At 44.6% G+C, this 16,606-nt stretch overlaps 1 protein-coding gene across 1 annotated transcript; it reads right to left on the bottom strand.

The window, feature by feature from the left end:
• Positions 1 to 285: 285 nt before the first annotated feature.
• Positions 286 to 8,253, bottom strand: LOC142905300 (NXPE family member 3-like). Its single transcript, XM_076074471.1, has 2 exons — positions 5,065 to 8,253; positions 286 to 4,792 (listed from the first exon to the last, which is right to left on the bottom strand). The coding sequence occupies exons 1-2, from the start codon at positions 5,237 to 5,239 to the stop codon at positions 4,245 to 4,247; spliced, it is 723 nt and encodes a 240-aa protein (XP_075930586.1). The 5' UTR covers positions 5,240 to 8,253; the 3' UTR covers positions 286 to 4,244.
• Between the last annotated feature and the right edge of the window lie 8,353 nt (positions 8,254 to 16,606).

Raw genomic sequence — 16,606 nt, 5'->3', positions numbered from 1 at the left:
CCACACTCAACCCTCCACCCCCACCCCTCCACCAACACCGCACACCATACCCCTGTTGTATATGTGGATTATGCAAATTTGATGGAAATAATGAAAATGAAAAATTTGAATTTCGCATAATTTATGCGAAAATACGTTAGTTTGTGTAATTATGCATATAAATATGCTAATTCGAGAGATAATCGTGTTCATTTATGCGAGTGGGTGCGGTTATGATAATGTAGGTCGTTATGATAATTAGGCCCCGCCTCGCTGACGAGGGTTGGGTTATCAATCGGGATGAGACAATTAATCGTATGCAGTTATGCAGGTGTTGTGAGCGTGAATGAGAGAGTCAACTCGGCTTCGGTGTTTAACTCCGTATTATCAATAAGGATACGATTATTCTCGCTTTAACATTTATTGATTATGTGTGTTAGTGTGCTTATGATAGGTCCCCCAAGTTCATATCTCAATCGCAGAACAATTCTTATGCGGAATTTCAGAAAGAATCACACAATCCTTCTGCTTTAATCAATTTTATTTTCTAGCTAAACTTTAATTTTTGGATTATATGAGAACTCTCAATCTCGGAATTTCAACACAGCATTAATACGGTAACCATCACGATTGCGTTGTTTCACTTTGATAACGGCACCTGTGGTTAATTCCCGACGTGTAACGCGACCTCGGTTGTTGAGAAAGAGATTAAAACATGCATAACTATTCTACCAAAGCCTTAACTCTATCATATGCAAATTCGTATACTTGAATTGTTACACAACACGACACTCGGTCATTGATCATATGCGACCCTTAACGCAAATTCTTGTCACGTTAACACAGTAGGACGATTGATTATTATGCAACGATATTCGTATGGAACAGCACTAAAACCATTATTATTCCAAAGGCACAATTCTCAACAGATCCATCTGCAAGGTTATATGATGAGAGCAATGGCTTATAGTGAGGGGGTGCGAGGGGGTGAGTTTTCCCTTGAGATTCTTATCTTGGGCCAATCTTTTAATTAATTGTGGCCAGATCCCTGACAGGGAAACTGGTTGAACACGCTATTCTCCCCCGTGAGCGGCGCTCCGTGACGAAGGTGCCAAGGATTAATCCGTATCGATGGATCAGTTGGTAACTTATGCGATTAGAAGTACAGCCCCAAAACTAAATATTAACGAGGAAAATGATGAACACTCTTATAAATGACGGATTATTCACTCGGTCTGCCGCGATGCTCTCACGGTCACTGATGGTTTACTGACTTGAGGGTTAGGCTTTTGTTAATGACCCGTGCGTTTTGAGTGGTATGGATGATGAGAGAGTAGGCCAATGTTCGGAATTGATTCTTTGCGTCAAGCGGATGTCTGGGTGGTGGGGGACGTGTATCATACGGATAGGTGATTTTCCTCCTTCGCAGTGGTCGATTCGGGTCAGGCTGACGTAGTTGTAGTTGCGATGGTCGTCGGTAGATGGCGCTTGGAGCTCGCCCGCTCGCAGCCGCGCGGTTGCTGGTGAAGTTGCTTGCCGTGGGCGCGCTCTCTCCGTCGGTAGATGATGCTCGCAGTACGTCTGCGACTAGCTGGCACGCTGGGGCGCCGTCGGCGCTCTCTCTCTCTCTGGATGGCGCTGTCAGCTAACAGCGGGTAGCGTGTCGCCAATCGGCGAGCCTCGCCAATCTGGCAAGTTTGTAGAGGCTTCTCCTGCGTCGGTGGTGGCTGGTCTTCTGCTGAGATGATCGGAGTATCAACAACCACTTGATACTCCGATCAAAACCATCACACTGCCATATGTAGCAGGCGTTACTAAAAAGATCTCCATACAGTACACAAAATCCGTGACCTGATCCCTTCCGTGAAGAATGTCATTCCTGACTTACAGTACCCCAGATTTTACAGATTGATCTGCACCTGTGGTGACTGCTATATCGGGGAGACGAAACGACATGTCTCTGACCGAATTCGCGAGCACAAATCAGATTTGAAACACGGCAGAACGAATTATTCTGCCGTAGCTGATCACTGTTACAATGCTGTGGGTGATCACGATATAATTTTCTCCGATACCAAGGTTCTTTGCAAACCCACGGGTTTTTATCAGAGATTTGTTCACGAGGCAATTCAAATTTACAAACACAGACACAATTTCAACCGAGAAGATGGTTTCAAATTAAGCAACCATTGGAAAGATGCCCTAAATCGAACCAAACATTAAACTAATTTTCAATGGTACAGTATATTTTTTCAAGTAGTGGTATCCCAAACTTTCGCAGCTGCTTAAATTCCCTTTTCACACCATCAATATGTAAACTCCCCCTCCCCCCCTCGCCGGTCTGCACATGTTTCCCCCTCTCTACACCGTTCATCATGCTAAGTCCGCCAATTAAATGCGAATTTTTATGCTAATTCCTTTGTCAAGGGCGCCTTGTTTCCTCTCACACAGCTTAAAGGTCGCGGTCTGAGCTTGGCTGTGTTCACTCCAGTGCTGTCCTCGAGACAGTCTGGTCCCTTCACCTGATGAAGGCCACTTACGTTGTGGCCGAAACGTCGTGAATTTTTTTATTTTTTTTGTATTATACTTTTACGTGACTTTACCGAATAGAACCAAAGAGTATGGATCCTTGCAGTCACGAAAGCTTCAAATCTAGTTTGTGTGAGTGTGTCATTTATGACATGGTTCTGTTCGGGTCTTCCTCAAGCCATAAACCATCAAAGGAAACAGGCGCTTCAATTCATTTCGAAGGCGTCTGTCTGTCTACGCTGTCCATCCGGAGGGAGGGGCGGGTTTCCCCCCCCCCCCCCCTTGTACAAGTTTTCTTCGCACAAAGAAATGGTAAAGTTTTAAAGTTTAACATTTATCCCATCACAGGTACGATAGAGTTGGTATCGTACCATTCGCATCTATGATTATGTTTGTGATTTAGGGTATTTGATTTTATTTTCAAGTGAAGATGCTTTCTCTTGAGCGTATGCATATTCTTATCACGTGCTGCGTGGAGAGACAAAGGCGGCCGGGATCTCTCTCTCCGTTGCCCTCGGTTGAATGTTTCTCAAATACCATTTGGTCTTATGTTCACCAAGGCTCGTGATTTGTAACTCTGTCCTCCCGACGCACCTCTCGGGTTACTGAGATTCGCATTATGATAGAGTTATTATTATATATATAAAAAATTTATCCTGAGTTTAAGAGGTCCGTTTCTTGATTGTCTGTGACATATCCCTTGGTTCTGTAAGGTTATAATATGGAATATCATTTAAGGTGAACACGTTATTTTTAATGTTATGTATGCCACATATATTTTGTATTTTTCTTTAACTTAAAGCTTGCTCGCCTGGCTTTGTTGCCAGTGACTTGTCTGCCCGTGGTTGCGGGGTGGGGTGGGGCCATTATTAAGCCCCGCACATCGGTGTGAAATTCCCTTCTCTCTAGCGCTGCGGGAGAGACAAAGACGGTCGGGAGTCTCTTGTAATATTGTTTAACTCGTTTCGTAAGTTTGCCCGTTCGCCTCATTTCTCCTCGAAAACCCTTGATGCGACTCGGTATTTCTGTCCCCAAGCTTGTGATTTAACAGTAAAAGTATTAAAGGTGAAAATCATTTGATATCGAATTAATAATTGGGTAATGATTCACTGATGTATCTGGTGGCCTGGTCTTAATTGGAGTGAGCGTGAGGATCGCTAATTTTAGCTTATTCCGGTTGTTGGGATTTGAACTTTAACGTTACCCCAATAGTAATGGAAGAAACAAATTGGTTCAAGCGAGTGGCGCCAATGAGTCTGCCCTCCTGAGGGGCTCCCCTCTGGGTGACCCTTCTTTAGGGTCACATCAAACAGCTTTGTTCATCTGGTGATTTTCGCAGATGGCTGTTAACATCCTTGCCTCGAGAGTTTATTATTCCTTTATTTATTTATGGCTTTGTTTATGAACGACATTTGGTTTTCCTGTGTGACTGGCTTACGTGTTTTTATTAATGAATTTTTGTCACTAAAAAATCTCTATGTATCTTTCGGTCAATATTCTTATGGATATTAATTGTGGGAAAAGGGCCGTATACAACACCCTCACCTCACTACACCCAATCCCACACCCCCCCCCCCCCACTCCAGAACCAGGCCACGAGGAGTCTCCTGGGTGTGTTAATTCCTGTGTCCAGCAAACACGTTTGGACGTTGTCCACACGTCCCACCTTTACCCCTCCTGAATATTAGTCAAGAATCATTAAGCCTTTCCTCGATATGTAATTTTACATAGTGTCATTAACCTTGCTTGCAGATGTGGTTCAGGAAGACGTTGACCTGGTTGCTGACAATAACGCTGTTTGGGTGAAGCTGGTAAGAATCCACCGATGCCGTCATGTCCCATGCATCTACGAAAGCCACGCCTTTGATCTCCTGGAATGCGGCCCTCAGGGCCTCATTAAACTTGAACAGAAACCAGTTACTGAAGCGTGCATAATCGAGGATGAGCTCTCGTGTGCTCACCAGCCTGATCACCACAGCCGTTTTGGGGCTGCGCTTCAGCAGACCGATCACGGCCTCGCGGATGTTGAAGATTCGCGCCAGGAAGACGCGCAGCGGGAATGGTGTAAAGTGGGGACCCAGCGCCAGAGCCAACGCCGTGTCCTGCCCACCCCGCAGGTTGTCGATGGCATTGGCGCAGGGAGTGAAGTCGACAGCGCGCTGCAGCTTGGCGCAGATGAAGGGGTATGCGTGTGGGAAGTACCTCATGGTGATCTTGTTGACCGTGTCAATGGCGTGGAAGGGCCTGTGTATCTCTTGTATGTGCAGATCTATTTTCTTGAACGCTAACAGGGGAGTGGGGTGCCAGGGGGAAAAGGAGAGAGCCCGAGGGAGGCAAGAAGCTTAGAGAGGGTGGGGTGGAGTCAACACAGACATCCTCGCTATCAAATCATGACCGATGATTTCATCAGTTACTTGAGCTGTCAATACATTATAAAAACGCATTCAAATACATATTCACTGACCAATCAATATCTCTGCCACGTTATTCATTGCATCACTTGATCAATCATTGCATTAGCTGCAGCTTTAATGCGTAGTGCAATGCTCAACCTACTGGGGACCATGGCGGTCAAGTGGTTCCACCATTGGACGATGGTGGAGTCTCCGAAGAACAAGACCTGTCTTCCCCGCAGGCAGGTGACCACGTCCTGGCGACTGAACCTCTTCAGTGTGTACCCCAGCGGGTTCCACTCATTTCTGAAGTAGTGGCCAGAGGGCTGAAGCGACATCACGGGTTCACACCGATGCTGGGACGGGATCACCCTATCTGCACGCAACAACACAAACCAGGAGGCCTCTTGTCAATCCCAGTGCTATGTCCGACCTAATCCACAGAGCCATGCTTCCATGGGATAACTGGGCTGAAAGACATCCGGAACAATTGTAGTCCCTATAGATTGTTTTAGGGCATCATTGCTTTCTAGTTACGACCCACAGATAGATGACTCCCATGTTTGGTCGCAGGTAAATATGCAAGTCATCGACTTATGAACAGGTTACGTTTTTGAGACCCATTTGTAACTCGATTTGTTTATATCTCAGAACTCAACATTTAATTGTATGTACTGTACATACTGTACATAACATGTGCTATGGTTCAACAAAAAAGGGAAGCAATGTTAAACTCATTCGAATAAATATTGTACATTTGCGTGTAATACTGTAATAAATACTGTCTACTAAATAAAATCGGTTTTACTTTCAATTACCTTGAATATTTTCTTATCGGATGGGGCATGCATCATGCGAGATGCTGGCAATCATTACATCTCACGGAAGATCGCTTCGCTGCACAAAATAGGTCTGCGTTTCAGCTCGTAAATACAACCGAACGAATGTGCACTTTTAAGGCCACGTGAAGTATCGAACATTCGCTGGCAGGTCACAGAACAGACCCAGGTACCTTGGGTCGACTGAGATGACTGACAGACGCATCACCTGTGGCACCCACTGTGCCAACTTGCTGTGTTTTAGCTACTCGGTGCTCTGCTCTTTGTTGTAAGCGTCACTTCTCTGCTCTCTGCTGTTATTGGAAGGTGACTGCCTCAAACTTCCCAGTAGCGTCCTTCACAAGCCTCTTCCACACAAGAGAGAGCAATTTTGACACAGCTGGTACCAGTCATTGGCACGTCCACTCAGATCCACATCATTCCATCTCTTTCTAGCCTGTGCCAAGCCCGTTTAGCTCCCTCTATCCAGCTGAACAAAAACTGTTTGGGCACGTGGTGGCTGGGCATGTGGGCGATATATCCCAGCCAACGCAGCCTTTCCTGCCAAAGCAAAGGCTGCGTTGGCGCGGCTGCATTGGCTCGGCTAGTAACTCCCACAAATTTTGTCTGTCCTGTGCAGTTTTTGTCAGGTGTTTACCAGCTTATCAGACAATATCACATTTGTCACTCAATTGATCTTGGGTCATTCTCTCTTTTTTCATGTCCTGGAAGATGACCTTGCATAGTTCCCTTATTTGTCACATGACCAAACCATTGAAGATTCCAGTAATTTAGACAGAACTATTGCATAATGATCATTTATATTTATAAATACAGTTGATCATCGATTATCTGGTGTGCGATTATCCGGCTTTCAATATTATCCAACGGTCCCGGGCCGATCTGGCGAAACCGGAAAAAACGCTCCAAAGGCTGTATCAGTCCGGCGATTGGCATCATGTGCGACAAAAAAAGTAGCTATGCTTAATTTCAGTGTCAAATATTGTATATATATTACATAGCGGTTAGTACCCGGCGTTGCCCGGGCGAAAAAGGCAGACACACACATGGACTTACAAACAGACATGGACCCATACACATAGAAACCCATTGACTTACACGCACACAAACACATATGGACTCACACACACAGACATCGACTTGAGAGACAAATGTAGTTACACACACAAATCGACTCAAACACACAGAGTTACACACATATCGATTCACACATACATACATAGACTGAACAACAACAACCGCCATTCGCCACTAAGTGGCAGTGACGTCACCACAACGCTTGTGGCAGGCTATGTGCACCTTGAGGCCACGTGAAGTGTCCAACATCTGCTGGCAGGAGGTCACGGGGCAGACCCAGAGGGCACAGGTCGACTGAGATGACTGGCAGATGCACCACCTGTGCCCTGTAACCTGCTAACTTGCTGTGCTTTAGCCACACGGTGCACCGCTCGTTCTTGTGAGCGTCGCTCCTCTGGCCTCCGTTGTTGTTGGAGGCCCACTGCCTCCAACTGGCCTGTAGCGTCCTTCACGAGGCTCCTCCACAGATACCGACCTTGACACCGCTGGTACCAGTCATTGGCACGTCCACTCAGATCCACATCATTCCATCTCTTTCTAGCCTGTGCCAAGCCCGTTTAGCTCCCTCTATCCAGCTGAACAAAAACTGTTTGGGCACGTGGTGGCTGGGCATGTGGGCGACATATCCCAGCCAACGCAGCCTTTCCTGCCAAAGCAAAGGCTGTGTTGGCGCGGCTGCATTGGCTCGGCTAGTAACTCCCCCAAATTTTGTCTGTCCTGTGCAGTTTTTGTCAGGTGTTTACCAGCTTATCAGACAATATCACATTTGTCACTCAATTGATCTTGGGTCATTCTCTCTTTTTTCATGTCCTGGAAGATGACCTTGCATAGTTCCCTTATTTGTCACATGACCAAACCATTGAAGATTCCACTAATTTAGACAGAACTATTGCATAATGATCATTTATATTTATAAATACAGTTGATCATCGATTATCTGATGTGCGATTATCCGGCTTTCAATATTATCCAACGGTCCCGGGTCGATCTAGCGAAACTGGAAAAAAAACGCTCCAAAGGCTGTACCAGTCCGGCGATTGGCATCATGTGCGACAAAAAAAGTAGCTATGCTTAATTTCAGTGTCAGATATTGTATATATATTACATAGCGGTTAGTACCCGGCGTTGCCCGGGCGAAAAAGGCAGACACACACATGGACTTACAAACTGACATGGACCCATACACATAAAAACCCACTGACTTACACGCACGCAAACACATATGGACTCACACACACAGACATCGACTTGAGAGACACATGTAGTTACACACACAAATCGACTCAAATACACAGAGTTACACACACATATATCGACTCACACATACAAACATAGACTGAACAACAACAACCGCCATTCGCCACTAAGTGGCAGTGACATCACCACAACGCTTGTGGCAGGCTATGTGCACTTTGAGGCCACGTGAAGTGTCCAACACCTGCTGGCAGGAGGTCACGGGGCAGACCCAGAGGGCACAGGTCGATTGAGTAGACTGGCAGATGCATCATCTGTGCCCTGTACCCTGCTAACTTGCTGTGCTCTAGCCACACGGTGCACCGCTCGTTCTTGTGAGCGTCACTCCTCCGGCCTCCGTTGTTGTTGAAGGCCGACTGCCTCCAACAGGCCTGTAGCGTCCTTCACGAGGCTCCTCCACAGATACCGACCTTGACACCGCTGGTACCAGTCATCGACAAGTCCACTCAGCTGCACATCGTCCTGTAGCACATCACTGCATCTCTTCTCTAGCCTGTGCCGCGCGTTTAGAGACCTCGATCCGGCGGAACAAAAGGTCTTTAGGCATGCGGTGGCTGGGCATACAGGCTACATGGCCCAGCCAACGCAGCCTTGCCTGGCCATGCAGGATACATGGCCCAGTCAACGCAGCCTTGCCTGGCGTAGGAGGTCATCAATAAGACTTTGTCCAGATCTTTCAAGTATTAGTGAGCTCATCACACAATCCAGCCTGGTTAAACCCAGGATGGATCGTAGGCAGGCCAGCCTAAATGTTTGTAACCAGTGAAAATGTTGCATTAGGGGGGTCCAAGTTTCGCAAGCGTAGAGAAGGGAGGGAATGACCGTGGGTGAGACGACATGGAGCTTCGTGCGGAGCGAGAGACCAGGTAGCTTCAACATAGTGTTACACAGCCAATTAAAAGATAATGCCGTTCAACTGATTCAGAGTGAGACCTCTGGTGTTAAACCGGAGCCGGTCATGAGTACACTGGGCAAGTATGGGAAGCTCTGCACTCTCCACAACTGGCCCATCACCAATTGTGAGTTATGGGGGTGGATTGTCCGATGGTACAAAATACCCAGGCAGGTGCTTAGTTTTGGTGGGTTGATGGCAAGGCCCCACCTCTTAGTGGCAAGCTCCAGGTTGAGCAGCAGCGCGTCCAACTCCTCTTCTGAGTGAGCATTGATTACCAGATCATCGGCATACATAACGTGGTTGACCAATAGGGAGCCATCGATTGACCGCACCCAGGCATCGATGAGCCTCCCATTGTATTTGTACCAGATGTGAATTCTTCCGGTAGAGGCATTGAAGGCTTAACGAAGTACGTGGTCCAAATATATGTAAAAGAATGTGGAAGGCAGTGGACATCCCTGTCGCACCCCAAGATGTACAGGGAGTGGCTCTGATTCACAGTCACGTAGTTTGATGTGGGGCCGCTCAGCATCGTGAAGGTCCTTAAGGATCGTGAGCAGAGGGTGAGGGACTCGAAAAGTACGAGGAGCAACCCAGAGCCCAGGCCTAATGATGGTATCATAGGCCCTGAGCAAGTGAATAAAGCACACATATGGACTAACACGCACACATGGAACTACAGGCACGCAACAAAATGGACTGACACTGACTAACATGGAGCCACGCACACACAGCGACGAACACACATGCACATGGACTGACACACACACACATATCAAGTCACACACACACACATTGACTTACACACACACATCGAGTGACACACACACATACATAGACTTACAGACACATTGACCTACACACACACATATTGACTTACAGACACACACACAGGGACTTACACACACACATGGACCCACGCACACACATCGACAGCCACACATCGACTCACACATAGACTCACACACACAGACATGAACTTACACACACACATACATATCGACGCACACACACATGGACTGTCACACATAGACATATTGCCATACACACATCGACTGACACACATAGACTCCCACACAAACATACATGGACTGACACACGCACATAGAGGCACACAAACATGGACTGAGACACACACATGGACGTACGCACACACATGGACGTACGCACACACACACACACATGTACGTACAGACACACACACATGGACTCACACGCACACATGGACCAAAAAACACACACATAGAAAGAAATGTACTTACACTGACATGGAGCGACGCACACACACACATTGACTCACACACAGATGGCCGCAGACATGCACATCGACCCACACACACACATGGACTTAGACGCAGGCATTATTACTGTGAAAGAAGTAACTTAATTAAAAAAGAGTAGTTTTCTACACACACACACCACGCACACACATTGACTTACGCACACACATACATGGACTTACACACACACCACGACGGTATGCACTATGAATACAGCAGTGCATACCGACTGTGGTGGTACCTGCTTTCACTACAGCAGTGCACATGGCCTGTGGTGGTACCTGCTTGAACTACAGCAGTGCACACGGACTGTGGTGGTACCTGCTTGAACTACAGCAGTGCAAACCGACTGTGGTGGTTTGTGGTATCACAACAGCAGTGCCTAGTGACTGTGGTGGAACCTGCTATCACAAAGGCAGTGCACACAGACTGTGGTGGTACCTGCTTGAACTACAGCAGTGCAAACCGACTGTGGTGGTTTGTGGTATCACAACAGCAGTGCCTAGTGACTGTGGTGGAACCTGCTATCACAAAGGCAGTGCATACTGACAGTGGTGGTAGCGGCTATTACAAAAGCAGTGCATACTAACTGTGGTGGTAGCTGCTATGATAACAGCAGTGCATACTGTGGTGGTACATGGTTTAACAACAGCAGTGCATACTGAATGTGCTGGTACCTGGTATGATTACAGCAGTGCATACAGTGGTGGTACCTGCTTTCCCCGCAGCAGTGCATGCATACCGTCGTGGTAGTTGGTATGATTACAGCAGTGCATATTGTGGTGGTACCTGCTTTAGCTACTGGAGTGCATACGGACTTTGGTACCTGCTTTTACTACAGCAGTGCATAGTGACTGTGGTGGTCCGTGCTATTACTACAGCAATGCATAGTGTGGTGGTACCTGCTTTCTCTGCAGCAGTGCATGCATACTGTGATGTAAGCTGGTATGATTACAGCAGGGCACGCGGCAGTGGTGGTACCTGCTATGAGTAGAGTAGTACATGCTGACTCTATAGCAGTATATATCGACTGTGCAGTAGTACATGCTTACTGTATAGCAGTATGTATGGATTTTTGTTGTTTTATTTTTTTTACCTACGTGACTTTACCGAATAGAACAAAAGCGTATGGATCCTTGCAGTCACAAAAGCTTCAAATCTAGAATCCATAGCAGTATTTATGGACTGTACAGTAGTAGATGCTGACTCCATAGCAGTAGATATCGACTCTACAGTAGTACATACTGACTCTATAGTAGTATTTATCGACTCTACAGTAGTACATGCTGACTCTATAGCAGTATTTAGCGACTCTACAGTAGTACATACTGACTCTATAGCAGTATATATCGACTCTACAGTAGTACATACTGACTCTATAGCAGTATTTATCGACTCTACAGTAGTACATACTGACTCTATAGCAGTATATATGGACTCTACAGTAGTAAGATGCTGATTCTATAACAGTATATATCGACTCTACAGTAGTACATACTGACTCTATAGCAGTATTTATGGACTCTACAGTAGTACATGCTGACTCTATAACAGTATTTATGGACTCTACAGTAGTAAGATGCTGACTCTATAACAGTATATATCGACTCTACAGTAGTACATACTGACTCTATAGCAGTATTTATGGACTCTACAGTAGTACATGCTGACTCTATAACAGTATATATCGACTCTACAGTAGTACATACTGACTCTATAGCAGTATTTATGGACTCTACAGTAGTACATACTGACTCTATAGCAGTATACATCGACTCTACAGTAGTAGATGCTGACTCTATAACAGTATTTATGGACTCTACAGTAGTACATACTGACTCTATAACAGTATATATGGACTCTACAGTAGTACATGCTGACTCTATAGCAGTATTTATGGACTCTACAGTAGTACATACTGACTCTATAGCAGTATATATGGACTCTACAGTAGTACATGCTGACTCTATAACAGTATTTATGGACTCTACAGTAGTACATACTGACTATAGCAGTATTTATGGACTCTACAGTAGTACATGCTGACTCCATAGCAGTAGATATCGACTCTACAGTAGTACATACTGACTTTATAGCAGTATATATGGACTCTACAGTAGTACATACTGACTCTATAACAGTATTTATGGACTCTACAGTAGTACATACTGACTCTATAGCAGTATATATGGACTCTACAGTAGTACATACTGACTCTATAGCAGTATTTATCGACTCTACAGTAGTACATACTGACTCGATAGCAGTATTTATGGACTCTACAGTAGTAGATGCTGACTCTATAGCAGTATATATGGACTCTACAGTAGTAGATGCTGACTCTATAGCAGTATATATCGACTCTACAGCAGTACATGCTGACTCTATAGCAGTAGATATCGACTCTACAGTAGTACATACTGACTCTATAACAGTATTTATGGACTCTACAGTAGTACATACTGACTTTATAGCAGTAGATATCGACTCTACAGTAGTGCATACTGACTCTATAACAGTATTTATGGACTCTACAGTAGTAGATGCTGACTCTATAGCAGTATATATGGACTCTACAGTAGTACATGCTGACTCTATAACAGTATATATGGACTCTACAGTAGTACATACTGACTCTATAGCAGTATATATGGACTCTACAGTAGTAGATGCTGACTCTATAAAAGTATTCATGAGACTCTACAGTAGTACATGCTGACTCTATAACAGTATTTATCGACTCTACAGTAGTACATACTGACTTTATAGCAGTATATATGGACTGTACAGTAGTACATACTGACGCTATAGCAGTATTTATGGATTCTACAGCAGTACATGCTGACTCTATAGCAGTATTTATAGTGACTCTATAGCAGTAGATATTTAGTGAGTCTATAGCACAAAGTAGTCACGTGACAGAGTGCCGTGGTGTGGCCGTGAGCTGGACTGAACGCGCATCACTTGGCAGGGTCCGCCCCTACCCCCCCCCCTCCCCACTTGGCAGGGTCCGCCCCCCCCCCCACGCAATTGGCGTCAGTTGGTACGGTCCAGCTCGTGCAGTAAGTAAATAATTAAAATAAGAATGGCACTAAATGGCTAATTAAACTAATTTAAAGTTGACGGCTGGGAAAACGAAATAGCCTATACCAAGCAGGGGGCTCGGGGCGTGCCACCCAGGAATTTTTTTCGGACTTGACCCCCACCGTTTGAGAGCCAAATCGCCCGCAAGCGCACACGCAGAGACTTTTATATATAAGAAAGATTATCCACTACATACAGCTTAAACAATGAAAATACTACACGTATATACATTTCTCATAACTAACTACAGTATTAAAAACTGAAAATATACAGTGCAATCCGGCGAAAAGTGCGTGTAATTCGGCGTTTGCCAGAGCACTGGTCTCAAGACTAAATCAGTTTGGCGATTGTCAGACACTTTAAAACAAGAGCGTACGTACGTAACTCTATGCAGAGTCTTAGAGATGGGAGTGGTATGGTATAGTAAATACAGTAACCTTTTACGGGATATTTATTTTTGTCATTTGTGTGTTTACTTATGACAATTTCAAATAGTAAATACATTAAAAAACATATACATAAAACCCAAAAATATGTTATACAAGAGTGTGCAAAAATAAGCTATTTGAATAATGATGTGGTTATCCGCCCCCCCTTCCCACAAAGCCGCTAGCTAATCGATGATCTGCTATATGGTAAATGATAGTAACATACTACTTTATTCTCAGAATTACATTGTTATCATTGTTTTATCTAAAAAGTGTTTTACATATTAAAACAAATCATATATTGTAATGGGTCACTGTTAGATATAAGGGAGAGAACAGACAAAAACAAGTTAACAAGCAAAAAGCAAGAGCACATTTATACGGCTTCTGGAAGAGGAATAAACAGTGAAGTGGAGGTTGTGAAAAAATTTGCATGGGAATGTAGCCACAATTTGTTTTTACCATTATTTTCAACAAAAATCTGCGACTGCCCATTTGCCTTCAAAGGTTCTTGAGCTTTTTCACTGAAATACAGGATAATAAAAAGAGTCTTTAGCACAAGAGATGCCAAAGTGGTTCCAATCCTTAACATGGCAAATACACCTCTCTCACCTGAAGACGATTGCTTGTGTTGCGATTGAAACATCGTGATCTATTGTTTTTTTATTTACGTGACTTGTCCGAAAGACCCACGAGTAGGGCAAATACACTTAAACCACATTTAAACTCAATCTAGATTTGAAGCTTTCGTGACTGCAGGAATCCACACTCTCTGGTTCTTTCGGTAAAGTCGCGTAGGTAGAAAATAAAATAAATCACGACGTTTAGATTGCAACACAAGCAATCGTCATCAGGTGGGAAAACTACAGCAATAAAAATTACTCTACACATCGTTTCAAGATGGCTGCCAAAAATGGCTTATCTTCAACATGTTGCTATCCAATCTCATTGTCTTCCCCTTGTGCACTTCGAATGCAAAAATGCCAAATCGTTAAATTTTCCATAATCCTCAATGCCAAATCTTTAAACTTTCCATAATCCTCAATCTTGCCTCTCTGCCACTGTTTTTCCTGAATGTTGTTTTCTAGTATTTACTCCCAACTACTTTCCCCAAGGTCTTGGTGCCCCCTGACCTCTTCAGTGATGGGTAACAATAATCTCACAACCCCCTTAATCTCATCAACGGTCCTTTAATGGCCTCGGTATCCTTGACGTCATTACTGCCAGGCTCTAATGGTCTTGGCAAGCACTTAATATATGGCGTTAGGCTCTTCATCCATTACCAGCTCATAGCAGGTTCAATGTCTCTGGACCCGCATGAGTGCCAAACTCCACCGATCCTATCTGCCTTGGGCCTAGTAAATGCACGGCTTTCCTGGTGCTGGGCCCCCTCAGTTTATTGTTGCCAGCTGACATTGTTGATACGGAGGCCAGGCAGGCTTGCCACCCAATCTAGGGCTCGACTTCACCCTGCTACCCTCCTCGCTGCACTGGCCAGAATGGCCTAGTTCTTGGACCCTGGCCCTCTCCCTGGCTCTGTGCCTCAAAGTTCTCGATGGAACATTGTTTCTGATGAGCAAAATATGCACACGTTATAAATTGTTTATTAAAAAAAATGTTTTACGTCTCCTCTCACTTATCTACAAATCTTGATATGTGGGGATGTGTAATATATATTTTTCAGCAGTGGTAGAAATCACTGCCATGCAAATTTAGGCTCCGATGTAAAACTATTAGACAATCCTACGTATCATCATCATCAATAGTTGGCTATTGAACATCACTGTTATGCTTGTAAAAAAAATAAGTGTACATATATGTCCTTTAAAAATATATGAAAATAAATCATAATCCTAGAAAATAAAGAATTAATCTTATTGTCATCATTTCCTTCACCTTTCAAAAAGCTCCTGGTACTCATCTCCCCAAGGGATTGCCTCGTAGTTATAAGAATGTAAGTGTTGAAGAGACTTGCACAGGGATGTATTTGGCTTGATGCACAACCAGGGTTCGCACAGCTTGGAGTCGGTCAGGCTGCAAATGTTTCCATCTCTTTCGGCATCATCTACAACACCACCTGGAACAAGTACAGCCATTCATCGCAATGTAACGGTGTTTGTGTTAGTTCAAGTGAACTTTGAGGCAATTTGAAGTGTTGAAAGCTTTTTGGCAGGTCATAGGAAAGTCCCAGGTTTCATGGGCTAGCTGACTGGGGTGACTGGCATATTTACTACCTACATGACTCACTAAACTCTATTGCTGTGTTTTAGTGGTCCGGCTCTGTTCATTGTTGCGTGCATAAATTATCCATTTCCTGTTGCTAAAAGGTGATTGGCTCACACTGCCCAGGAGGTTGGTATTTATACTGCTGGTACTAATTGACAACAAGTCCATCAGCTCAAAGTCCTCCTGCATTACATCTACCTGAATGTGTGCCTGTTTCTCTCCTGCTCCACCACCATGATATGCATCGCCTGCAACATCATTGCCATCTATAATACATTATCATCTATATTTTCAGCAACACCAAAATGCCATGACCAGCTTTCTTAACTGCACCTGTATGAGACATCACCGGCATATTCCGATCCCTCCACTGGCTTCCAATCGAGTTCAATATCAACTACAAGATCGTGCTCAGTATTTGATCGTCCTCCTGATCACCCCTACCCGTCTCTCACCTCTCATCTCATGCTATGCTCCTTTACGTGATGTCTGGTCAAGCAACCAAGGCCTTCTGCCAAAGCCCCAAGTCAATGAAGTTGCCCTTTCTTTGCCATAACCTGCATCACCACCATTATTGTGCATTATTTTAAATTTTCTGTAATTTTCAAAATATTATTCTAAT

The sequence above is a fragment of the Petromyzon marinus genome, chromosome 3 (assembly GCF_048934315.1).
Source record: "Petromyzon marinus isolate PM22_M1 ecotype Great Lakes invasive population chromosome 3, UKy_Petmar_22M1.pri1.0, whole genome shotgun sequence".
In the NCBI taxonomy this organism is placed as follows: domain Eukaryota; kingdom Metazoa; phylum Chordata; class Hyperoartia; order Petromyzontiformes; family Petromyzontidae; genus Petromyzon; species Petromyzon marinus.
Note: the sequence above shows the minus strand (reverse complement) of the source record. Positions and strands in the feature narration are given on the sequence as shown.